The sequence below is a fragment of the Belonocnema kinseyi genome, chromosome 3 (genome assembly GCF_010883055.1).
Source record: "Belonocnema kinseyi isolate 2016_QV_RU_SX_M_011 chromosome 3, B_treatae_v1, whole genome shotgun sequence".
NCBI classification, from domain to species: domain Eukaryota; kingdom Metazoa; phylum Arthropoda; class Insecta; order Hymenoptera; family Cynipidae; genus Belonocnema; species Belonocnema kinseyi.
Genome location: NC_046659.1, coordinates 98,169,660 through 98,182,772, shown reverse-complemented (window position 1 = coordinate 98,182,772; position 13,113 = coordinate 98,169,660). Strand labels below are relative to the sequence as shown.

Here is a 13,113-nt window from a genome sequence, read left to right as displayed (position 1 = left end):
TATATCACCGACAGCTGGTAAGTTCTTTTATCCAGACTCGATCAATTCAGATAGACCGATTTGAAAGGTAGTTCCTCCTCGTTTCTACAGATGGTACCACTGCCAAAGACCCTGAACACTTACTTTTTTCGAATAATAATTTTTCAGAATTTGTAAACTTCAATTGCTCCTGGAATATTTTTAATTTTTTTTTAATATCCGCTCTCTCACTAGATACCTTTTTAGGTATAACAATTTTATTTACACATAATTTTTTATAACAGACATTAATATACCCCTTGTGTAGAATCTAAAACTTAATTAAAATATTAAACTCCAACATACAAAATTATTTTTTAAGCATTAATATCCTTTCTTACTTTGAGGATTGCACTAATGGATTTAAATTTGCAATGTTATGACAAAATGTTTCAAATGTGAAAGGATTTCATTTCATCATACCAAATTATCAGCGGTGTTTTTGCAGACAATGTAGAAAGAGGTCAAATAATTTTTAAACCTAGATTTATTTGCTGTGTGTGATTATTATGTACGATTTCGCCACGACATCTATGTTTACCATAAATTATTCTGACGACCCTAGGGAAGAGTTTAAGAGAAGAGAAGTTGGAAAGAAAACGATGAAACGGATGAAAGACGATAACGATAAAAATAAAAATAAAACTGACCGCTTCATCATTTTTATTTCTTATGTATATAAAAACAAAGGTGAGCCATTAGTAGCACTGAGACTGAATAATTTTCTTAGTCTCGTAGATACGTTTAAAAATATGTTACCAAACATGTACGGATGATAGTCAAAGTTGACAATTTTATGTCCTAGCTATTTTGCACATTTCTTTTAATTAATAATTTAATTTTGAAATTTCAATGAAGTACTTATATCAAATGAAGATTCATTCGAGTCTTAAAATTGTAGCCGATTTTTGTTAGAAATTATAAATAAAATTTCTCAAAATGTCTGGGATTGCACCTGTCCGAAACTATATATTTAAAATTTAATATTGCTAAATAATGTTTAGAAATCTTGTTTAATATTTGATATTCGCAGCTATAATTTGTATTGAGTTAGAACATAAAGTAATTATGGCTAGGGTTCCATATTTTGTCGTTTTAAGTGTTTTAAAAATGGCTTGAAATTCTGCCCCACAAGATTTTTGGCTTATCAGGCATCATTGATAGGTTTGGTTAAAACCCGAAAATATTTATATCTAGAGCTAGAATTTTTAATATTATAATGATAGAAATTTTGTATAGTTAAGAATCAATTTCTCGAAGGCGATTTTAAATGAAATTAAATAATTATGACTATTTTTACATAATAATTTTTATGAAATGTCCGGTAATGCACCATATTAATCTATGTTACTGTAAAAGTGCAGGATATTTAAAACGTTCAAGTGAAAAGTCAGGGAAAAATTTTCTTCTCAAATAAAAGATGATTTTATAAGAAATATTTTAACAGTATTTAAAATAATCAAAGCTGGGGATTTCGATCAACCTAGCCAACAATAACATATGGTTAATTTAAAAACAATATATGAAATACTCTGATTTTGTCATCAATATCATAAAAGATAAGTGGCTTTATTAGGAAAAATTATTTTAATTTCAAGAATAAAAATGTTCATCCATATTTTTATGAAATAATTTCAATTGTAAATCTGACTAATTGATAGCAAAATTGTAATAAAACTATTGAAATTCTTTAAAATGAACCTAACGCCAAATTTTTGTTTAATTTGGTAAAAATTGTTTTTTTTTGGATTTAATTATTTACTCACTGTATTATTCTATTTTCATAAGCTAGCAGTAAACTCACAAGCACTAACCGTGCACTGACGTCCCTGGTGTTTTATACCCTAAGACTAAGAATATAAATAATTTAAAAATCTATGACAACAAAGGACCCCGCACTAAATGTATGGGAAAATGGCTTTCGGTGGATTTAACTGAAACTTTTTAATTTTTAAGGTTATAAGTTCCGGATGAAATATCCGTAAAAAAATCCAAAAAATAGACAGTTTTAGCGCTATGCGGCACTAAGCGCTCAAGATCAGTGAATAAATCGAATTACAACAGATTTTGTTACAAAAGCGATGTCAACATAGAAATCACGGTTCAGATCGTGGTCTGTCATATTTTCGCCTACACCGTTGACTCATATAGCGCGCTTCTGAAAACGATCAAACGCTAAACGCCCAAGATTTTAACTTGACTAATTCATCACTTTTTTAAAGGCAGAAATGGTACCCGAAGTAACATTAGTAACTAGTGCGTACATTCCGATAATTACATTGTACTGTTCTCAAGAGTGCCGAACGCTAAGCGCTCATGATCAGTGAATAGAACGAATTACAATAGATTTAGTTACAAAAGCTATGTCCACATATAAATCACGGTTCAGATCGTGGTCGCTAAAGCTACTAGGATTGGTTCTATTCGCTTATTATGGGCGCTTAGCGTTCGGCCCTCTGGCGAAGGGTACACTGTTATTATCGATGTGCGCACTAGTTACTAATGTTACTTTGGATACCATTTCTGTCTTTAAAAAAGTAATTACTTAGTCAAGTTCAAATCTTGGGCGCTTAGCGTTTGATCGTTTCGAGAATCGCGCAATATAAATCACTGGTTTGGCTAAACATATTACTGACTACTTTCTGATGCGTGATTCTTATAGTGACATCGCTTTTGTCGCTAAAGTTACTAGGATTGGTTTTATTCGCTGATCTTGAGCGCTTGGCGTTCAACCCTCTTGCGAAGGGTAGAATATTATTATCGGTATGTGCGCACTAGTTACTAGTGTTACTTTGGGTACCATTTCTGCCTTTAAAAAAGTGATCAATTAGTCAAGTTAAAATCTTGGGCGCTTAGCGTTTGATCGTTTTGAGAAGCGCGCTATATGAGTCAACGGTGTAGGTGAAAATATGATAGACCACGATCTGAACCGTGATTTCTGTGTTGACATCGCTTTTGTAATAAAATCTGTTGTAATTCATTTTATTCACTGATCTTGAGCGCTTAGTGCCGCATAGCGCTAAAACTGTCCATTTTTTTGGATTTTTTTTTAACAGATATTTCATCCGGCACTTATAACCCTAAAAATTACAAAGTTTCAGCTAAATCCACAAAAGACATCTTCCCATACATTTAGTGCGGGGTCCTTTGTAAAGATAAAGAGGTTTTCAGTTTTCTGATACTATAATTAATAATTTGCAATTGAATGAAATAAAAAAAAATAAAAAAAGGATTTTAGACTAGATAACATTTAAAAAGGACAATATATCGAATAGAATGGAAAGAAATTGTAATTTTATTATTTATAAGTGAAAAAGCACATTAAATTATTTCAGATTCAAAATTTAAAATAGGATCATTTTAAAATTTTCAAAACAGAAAAAAGTCAGTTTAAAATCGTTTAATTTTGAACATTTCATCAGGTATTATTATTTATTTTTTAAATCGTCCAATTGAATATTTTTCTGTTAAACATTACTATTTTTTTAAATGTTTACCCAAAAGTCAATAAATTAAAAAAATGTATATTAAAAATCAAAACAAACTCATACAAAACAAGATCTCGACGATTCGAGTTTCGAAATTGCACAATTTAAAGCCTTTTAATTTCTAAAATGTTTTTTAACAAATTAAGTTTGAATTCTTCAAAATTTTGAAACATATAAAAAAAAATCATTTGATTCTAAGTGCCTGGTTGTAAAATCTCCTGTTGTTAAGGCTTGAATTTGACAAATTATTTGCTTAATTTTTTTATTATTGTGAATTTAGTTTGGATGTATTTATTCAAGCTTATTTGATAACAAATCCTTTTACCTGAAAATCGTGCACCTTTCTAGTCTTTCAAATTGATATTCTACGATTTCAAATATTTAAAAAATGTGATTTTGTGTGTTTATTATTGAATAGAAACTATGTGATATATTTAAATGTAAAGTTATTGAATTTAAAACAGACTATCAAGGGTCTCAATATCAAATTTTTCAAATTTGAAAAATATAATAGTGAAAATGTCTAGGAATCTCTAATAAGATTAATTCTAGTCAACAGAAAGAAGAACAAAATTAAACCTGAATTTAAAAAAGTCAAAATTACATTATTAAACTCCTTCCTTTCAAAGAAAAAAAATAGTTTTATCGCCTAAAAAATTAAACTGTATCACAATTTCGAATTGGATACTATAATTTCAAACTAAAATTATTAAAATTTGTAAGCAGATAAATATGATAATTAAGTATCATATAATGTAATATCAATTAAGATTTAAAGTAATAAAATAAGTGTTGTTACTAAAAATTGTGATTTCAATCAAAAAAATCGCATTCTTTTTGACCAACCAAATAAAAAAATTTCAATTATATGAAACTCTGAAATTTATTTATCCTACGAAGTTGGAAATTAGATGGCTATTATATATAATAATATAATAGGTAACCTTAGAATTATATTTTTCTGAAGATTATTGCATACATGATTAAATGTAATCCACAAAGAAATGGAATTTGGTATTTCCAATCATCGATCCTTCCTAGAAAACAGGAAGTCCCTGAAATCCTGTTTGCACTCCAGACTCTCCTGAGAAAAAAATTTTTCTGTTGATGCTTTCACCACATATGCGTTAAATGTTTCGCGGAAGCATCAAAGAGAAAAATTTTGCGTATATATGAATAACTAGAAAACCAGTTTTATTATTCATAAAAATATAGTCCCCAAACATTATTTTCATTCAAAGTGAATTTTCGTGTTCAAGAAATAAATGATCACACCATGCCCTATAGGAAAAAAACTTCATAATCGTAAATTACAATTAAATAATATGAATAGCTTAATGGAATTAAAATTATCTAAAAAAGTACGATTTCCACCATTCATATTTTGATTTGATCGTAATATGCGTTACACGCTTCGCGGAAGCATCAGAGACAAATATGTAGCCTATGTTTCTAGAAAACCAGTTTTATTATTTACAAAAATACACATGAACGTGCGTGACACTTATCAGCTTTTGCAGACAATGTAGGCTGCTTATGTCCCCATTTCAAACATTTTTTACATTCTACGTACACGCGCCCATGACTATACAAATTAAATATGATATTTATGTTTAATGATATATTCAATAAGCAGTACCCACAAAACCCTTTTTCGAAAATTTGCAATTTTTCCAGAGGTTTAGAAATACTGTGTTTCTAAATTAAATTTCTTTATAAATATCTAAATTATCCAAATCATGTGGTAAAATCGAATAAAACTTTGAAGTTATTATTTTCTTGTTCATTTACGAAAAGAGGGTTTTTAGCACAACTAAACACTTATTTATATTCAAACTTTTACTATATCGGAACTATTAAAATATAACTATTTTGAATAACAATAATTTTTTCTGGCACTCTGTTGAATCGATTTAGTCAATTTAAATCACCGTGCATAAGTAGCATTCATATTTTTGACACAAAAAACTAATCGTTGACATTTGAAATTGAAAAAATGATTCATTCATTTTTCACTTTTAAATAAGTGGATTTACTGGTATAAGTAAAAGTCTATAAATATTTAAATAAAGCCTAACCCTGACATTAAATTTTTCATTGACTTCGATATTTGACTTTTCTTCTCGTAAAAATATTTATTTTACTTTCACTTATTCTTTTATGATGTCACTGTAACCTTCAAAGTTAATGAAAAATGTACAAAATATTCTTATAATTATAGCTATTAACCATTTTAGCTTTCCATGTTCCAAAATTTGTGAAAAAATCACGTTTTGGTTCAATAGAAAAGTAATTACATTTTTGCAAAAAAGATGTTTCGAATATAAATTTAAATATAAATTTTTATCTACATTCATTTCCTCTAAATATACTAAATAATATAGCAATATTTCCCACAGGAAACTGTACATATATATTGTTATAAATTTTGTTGATTCTTTTTTTAATTTTCAACAAACTGAAAATTTAAAATTTAAGTTGTTTATAAAAATATATCAAAATCATTAAATTCTAATACTGTCCAAACGATATTCCAAAAAAATCAAATTCCTTTTTAACATTGTAAATGCAGGCACAAATTCTCTTATAAAATAAAATCCAATTATAAACATGTCCAATGTTATCAAAAGCTTATAGAACAAAAAAACTTTGGCATCAGTAGTTTATAAAATGATAATTTCAAGTTCTTCACCTAAAACAGTTTTACATTTAAAGATCTTGACTCTTAAACTATAAATCTAGTAATTTTCATGCCAGCTTAATAATTAATTTTCCATAATCTTTCTCAGAAACAAGTTTAACATTTGGATCCTTTTTCATTCTTAGATCCAAGCAGACATAAAATGAAGTTTACATTTAAAAAATTGAACTGGAATCACTCAAGAGTGCGTTAAAAAAAACTTGTCTAAGAATTGCAAGTCTCCAACGTCGGTTGAGCAATTCGGTCGCCTAAGAATTCGTAGTTGATCTACTTCGGGTTGTCTGAGGGTAAACCTTTGATGGCAAACGTCCCTCTAAATATTGGTTTAAATACTTCTAAAACGCTCTGTGTCCTAAGGGCTGAATTCTGTAAAAGAAATTGACATTAATTAGCTAATTAAAAAAAGAAGAAAACGCTCTACTTTTTACTTAAAAGGTAATTGACATAAATAAAAATGATAATAGATAGCCTTCACATGATATCATTCACGATCCTACAAACAAGACTGATTTAATTTACAAGTTGACTTTCATTTGCAAAAGATACTATATCTACAAAGAGATAATTATCATTCTGAGTCATTTTCAAATACATCCGGGTCGTTAATTTTTTATTTCTAATTTTTTCAAATGCAAGAGTCGAGCGGTCAGTAACACAAATTATAAAACAGTTAAAAAGTTTAAATCTAATCGCAAGGGTGGAATTTTCCACAGATTTTATAATCGAGGACAACTGGTCACTTTAGATCCTTACTTAACTTTGTGTTTGAGAAACACACACTTGAGACGAATCTTGAACGTGTTATATCAAAAGTATTGGCGCTCGACATAAGGGTAAAGTGCTACTTGTGTTTTGCAATCGATTAAAGTGAAGGGGACCGACTTTGTATACATGTTATGTGAAAATATCCTCGTACGAGTACCAGATATTCGAACGTAGACGTTGAAAAAGAAGAAATTATGCTCCATACGTAACCTAGTACTTCTCGATTTTTAGAAACTCTATTCCTGGCTGCAGTGTAGTCATAGTATGACTGAACTGCAGCCAGGAAAAGAGTTATTCCGGTTGCAAATTTAATTTTATCATAAAATCATATTTTAAATCTCATTTCCTTTTCAATTTGTAAAAAAGTTGGTATAAGTTGAAGAGTAAGCAAACACAACATGATGAATCCATCCAATATGATTCGCCAATAGTTAGACAGATCATGTATCTCAATACACCAGAGATAGCAGAAAAATTCAAATAGGACCATATAGAGGAAATCACCCAGATGAAAAAATTATACATTTATAGTCGGGAACATGTATAGTTTTTTTCAATATTTATAATTTTGCCACCTGGTGCATCTGTTTTATATTTTGAAGGTTACATGATTTGCGAAGCGAAATTTTAATGAGATCGTTTTCTTTAAATCAAGAGTCAATAATATTTCGCGAGTTCTGAAAAGGCCACCATGCGCAATTTTTGTTAAACAATGGATTTATCAACTTTTGTTTGGTTCCTCCTTTGATATTCTTTTAATTAAAAGTAAATTACCATTATCAGGTTACTGAGCACTTTACTGACATTTGTTATCAGTGTAAATCCGGTACCAAAAGCTTGGGGTGGTACATCCAAGGAGACTTTTTTCCTGTCGAATTCAGGGATATCCTCCTCAGTTGTGGAACGAACCTATGCATAAAAATAATACTCAGGGATTTGTTTATTTTTTGTAACCTGTAATAATGAACACCGCAATCCCTTTTGTGCAAGCGCAAAAAATTAGCAAGTGGAAAGGTGAATAGAGGCAAATATAAAAAAATAAATAGAGCCGAGAAACTTGCATCAAATCTTTTATTGCCTTTATACATACGTCGTGGTAATACAGTATTGTATGTTAAATAGTATTTAACAAATATCTAGTAAAAATTTATAATGCGTTATTCAAAAAATTCTGTGAAATTTATATTTTCGTTTGTGGAATATTCGTTGATTGGTTATAGTAAATTTTTTTTTATTATTTATGAACCTAACAATATTTTCTCAGTTTGAAAACAAAATTTTGAACGATTGATATTGAAGAACAATCAGTAGATTTTAAGATTTTTTTCAAATTAATATTAGCTTCAATTTTTGAAAATGATACTATTCAGATAGTTAACTTATCTATAAAAACACAAAATTAAGCAAATAATTGAATGAAGGAAATACTATTGAACAAAATTGAATTACGATATATATTACGTCGTACCTCTCCTGAGAGTTCGAATTTAAAAATTGATTATTGGAAGTAAGTTGTTTAAGAATATTATAAACAAAAATGACTAAATTTAATTCAATTTGATTTTCAATTACTTTTTTATGTATCTCTCTACTTGAAAGGGCGGGAAAAGGATCCAAGTGAAATAAAACTTAAATTGCTAAAGTACAAAGTAACAGAGTCGTATAGTTTATTTGACATCATTTTCGTCCAGGAGCGTACAAATCCGCTATTTACATAATTTACACAACATTGTGCGAGATTATATCTCGCGGTCTCACTTACCCTATCTATTATTATTATTATTTACAGCATATTTCTGAAAGAGGGGGCTTGGGGATTCCCGCCTTTATCGGGCCTTTTTCTAAAAAAAAAGAAATAGAAGTTTCTCCATCGTTTAGTCTGTCATTTCCATTCAATTGTAAATGAAGTGCCAGTGGTCAAACGTCCAAAGTCCAAGTTGTTGTTTTAGAACCTTGCCATTTTAGCCGTCTTGGGGGCTGTTTTTTATATACCTAAAATTATCTTCAATTCTATGGCGGTGCTAAGGAAAGGTCTGGGAAAATAATTTTGTGAAATGCCGTGAAAGAAGCTAGGATAAAATTATTTCAAAAAAGAGTCGAAATAAGGGTGACTAATGACAGAACATGCATTTTGAAATATCATAGATCATTCATACAAGATTTTTGAAGTATGATACTGAAAGTTTCTCTGAATATGCAGCCAGGTTTCAATATTTTAAAATATACTAATCTTGAATATTAATATCAATAATAATTTATGGAATTGAGTTTCTCGAGGACAAACCGAGCTCTCACAAATTCACATCTTATCTTTCGCTGAATGGCATACTACAGTTGAGTCTATTGATTCTTCAGCCCACTTTCGACTCTGTTTCACAATCGAAAGGATAAGGTGCCGGGAATGACCGGCCGGACATTCATTTCATAATAGCAGAATCATTAAGCATTCTGGTTAGACGAGGAAGCGAGAAGTCACCGAATACTAAATTTGTTGTTAAGAATGAAACCGAGAGTGAAAAGATGATTCTATTTTAATTCATTTGAATACGAGTCACCGTAAATAATCCTCAAAGCAAAATGCAATATTATTGGAAACATTAAACTACAGGTATGTGAATTATTACAATAATTAATGAGATAAGAAAATGTATAACATAAAGATGAGTGAAAGAAATGTAATTGAGAAAGAAAGATTGAATTTATTAATCAGCACCTTATGGTTGACTCATATTAAAATAAAAATTTGAATCTGTTTTTTCAATATAAAATAAAAATTACCATGCTTCCTTCCCAAGTAGTTTCATGCTCAAATCATAAGTTTAAAAAGCAAGCCTAAAAATTGTTAACCAAATTTTCAACTGAATTCACCAAGAAGGCCTCAAGCACATTTTTTGGATATTTGAACTGCATTTTTAATATTACCTTTCTATATCTCACTGTATTTGCACCTGCTTTAATATATCTTAAATTGTTTTTATATATTAATTGGTACGCAATTGTTTAGTTATTTTGTTTGATAATTCTTTGTATTGATAATGCAGAACAGATAACCGCAAAATGAAAGAAAATGATAGAGATAATAAGAGAATGGAAGGGGGATGGTTGCAAATGAAATATTTGATTGATCGGGTGGTGATTGGTGTTTTTTTTGTGGGAGGGTTTTTTTGGGAGCAGCAGCGAGAGCTTCTTCTATTTATCGATGCATATCTGGCTGATAAACGTGCGATATAACCAAATACTAAAATCTTAGTATCCCCCTCCTCCTAAATTGGCAAATCCGCCAAGGTTAACTCCCACGCTTGCACCTGCGCCTTCATTTTCATCAGAACTCACTTCGTCAGAATGTGAATTTCCGTTATTTCCGCTACTTCCACCACTTAAATCGCCGCCGCTACTACTTCCGCTCAAACTTGTCAAAGTACTCAGGATGTTTCCTGAACCACCCCCACCATTTGAATCTCCTGCAATCAATTAATTATTATTCATTCGGCTTAATGAAGAAAAAAATCAGTTTCCAATATGATTAGTAAGCTACCTGAAAATAAAAAGTGTTAAAAAAATTGTAATAAGTTAGTGCCTATCTCACATTTGTTTAATCTTTCTAATTAAATGACTTCAACTTCAAAAATTGGATTTATTTTTATGTTCATGTATCTTGATATTTATAAAAATATTTCAGAACCTTTTTTTTTTGTTTACTCATAAAAGTGTTAGTATATATTTTTTAATCATACTCTGCACATGAATAAATTTAAAAAAAACTTTTAAACTAAATTCTTTAAAATTGTTAGAGAGCCTACTTTTGAAGCAATCAATTGATTTAGTTATTTTAGTTTCTACTTCATCGAACAAATTAAAGTGCATGTTATGCTGTTCTTATCTTTTAAATAAGTCCCTAAAACTAATGAATAATTGCATATGAAAAAGTTAGATAAATATAGTAATTATTTCATTATTTTTTTACCTGAATTACCAGCAGAAAGTCCGCCGGCAAGTCCGCTGGTAAGACCACCGGAAAGCGAACTCAAAGGCGCGAATTTCGAAGCAAAAGCGCCGGCGAGGCCAGTTTTTGCACTCGAGAAGAATGTAGTTGCACTATTTATTGCCGGACCAATACTGGCAGTGCCAGCTTGTATTTTTTGACCAATTAAATTAGTGAGAAATTGGGTAGTTGCTGATTGCGTATTATCGATTCCGAAAGCGGCATTTTTCGCCTTATTCGATTCGTCCAGGACTATCAAAGCTTTCGTCTTCGCGTTTATGAAAGCATCCAATTTCTGAAATTGATTAATAATATTTAAGGAAGATATCTATTGCATTCTTAAATGAAATTGTTTACTAAATATATCCGAATTCCCCATCTAGAGCTTCTACAAAGAAGGATAGCAACTTTACAGATTGTATCAGTTTCCTCTACGCAATTATTATCCTAACCATAAAAAATTGTATAAAAATAATTATATAAAAAAGTAAAAAAAAATGGCAATGACAATTTTTAAATTACGGAAACAACTATGAAAGTCATTTTCCTACACGTGCGCGAAAAAGGAGAGGCTTGATAACTAACAAGAGCATAGTGATTGTGTAATTTTTCCGCGTGGGCTATAAGCGTAACTGTAACAACCTAACAACATAGAAAGTAAGGTAAATCTGCTCATTTTATGATTTTTTGCTATCAAGCAACACTAAACATACAAAGTACATTACGGGATGCGTTTAAATAAACTTGCCTTTCATAACTGATGACATTTCAAACGTGGTCGGTTGATCACGACATAAGAAGTTATACATCACTTTTTGTGCAACAGTTTGTATAATAATTAATAATATAAAAACCACCCTGATTGTTATAACATAGGAAAATATCCTCAATGAAATATATAATTATAAAACTTACCCCGAACACAAAATTGATAAGTCCATTCGTTACTCCGAGTTTAACTATTCCTATTTTCCTCTTGTCTCTGTCTCCTCTGTCATCATCTAGACCAGCTTCATCTTCGTTCTCCATAACATAAACCTAAAAAAAATTATTTTTCTGTTATATATATTTTTTTCAAGAATTATAACGTAAATCATTTTACTATAATAAGATATACTAAATATTTGAAAAACTGTGTAATTATCTACTGTCATTTTTATGCATGCAATATTAAGGCCCAATTATTCAGTTGAAGCTTAGGCCCAGTTTTTATTTTATTGAATATTAAAATTATATTAAAGAGTATTTGAATTATTTATACTTTTTCCAAATATCTATAACTGTCTACTATATAATTCATTGATACAGTATTCAATTTTTAATAAATGACATGTCTATATTAACTTTAATCTAGATGCAAAATAAAGTATCTAAAAAACTCTAAGCTTGATATGAAACACAAGGCTTTGAATTATAAGCTTACCTCAAATTTAAAGTTAGTCAGCTTCCAAGAATCGAGGGTGCACCCATTCCTTAATTTTAAGCTTGAACCGAACAACCGAGCTTATCCTAAATGCTAAATTCTAAATGCAAAGCGATTGCTATGTTATTGCTAAAAAATATCGAGGCTTAATTTTTTTTTAATAATTTCGGCGGCGTATCATAATCAGTAAATAAAGAAATATTTTTTTAGATTTTTTTAAATTCAGCACTCTTCTATTAGCCTATAATAATTTAGAAAATAATTACATGATTTATGACTAGAAGTGTAAGCACTAACTTTTGCTAAACGACTTTTTAAATATAGGTTCATATTATTAGCAATTACAATTCGTTAAGCAAGTATCCTATTAAGCATAATAAGCAAGCATGCATAAATAGGCATGCTTATAATATATTTTTCAGAATTTTGACATAAACATGCAAGTCTTTTGAAGACGGATAAAAGATGTAATATAATTATGTAAAATAACGTTAAAGATTCAGAGAGAAGCGATTATCTCGTATTTAAAATTTAAATTTTGGCCTCGCATAAAACAGGTTTTTTCAGACAAAATGAAAACGAGAGTGGTCGAATAGGCCAATGTACTAAATAGTATCGTGTCCAAGTTTGATATTATAAGCCATGAAAGGAATTTAAAAAAGATTAAAGTGTATAGGGTCAACATCTCTTTCCTGTCTGAATTCAAATATCAAATGGCGAAATTATTATTTCATCA

At 29.7% G+C, this 13,113-nt stretch overlaps 1 protein-coding gene across 3 annotated transcripts in view; it reads right to left on the bottom strand.

Annotated features, from left to right (window-relative positions):
* Positions 1–4,972: 4,972 nt before the first annotated feature.
* The window catches only part of LOC117169027 (uncharacterized transmembrane protein DDB_G0289901-like), a 25,553-nt gene continuing 17,412 nt past the window's right edge, over positions 4,973–13,113 (bottom strand). For 2 of the 3 annotated variants that reach the window (XM_033355088.1, XM_033355087.1), the window contains exons 3-7: positions 11,870–11,992; positions 10,937–11,249; positions 10,306–10,433; positions 7,747–7,881; positions 4,973–6,573 (exon numbers count right to left, since the gene is read on the bottom strand). In XM_033355088.1, coding sequence (XP_033210979.1) covers positions 6,475–6,573; positions 7,747–7,881; positions 10,306–10,433; positions 10,937–11,249; positions 11,870–11,992 — 798 coding nt within the window. In that variant the 3' untranslated portion in view covers positions 4,973–6,474. Of the gene's footprint in view, positions 6,574–7,746; positions 7,882–8,610; positions 10,434–10,936; positions 11,250–11,869; positions 11,993–13,113 lie in introns of those variants that run through there. The other variant, XM_033355089.1, reaches the window with a different exon arrangement.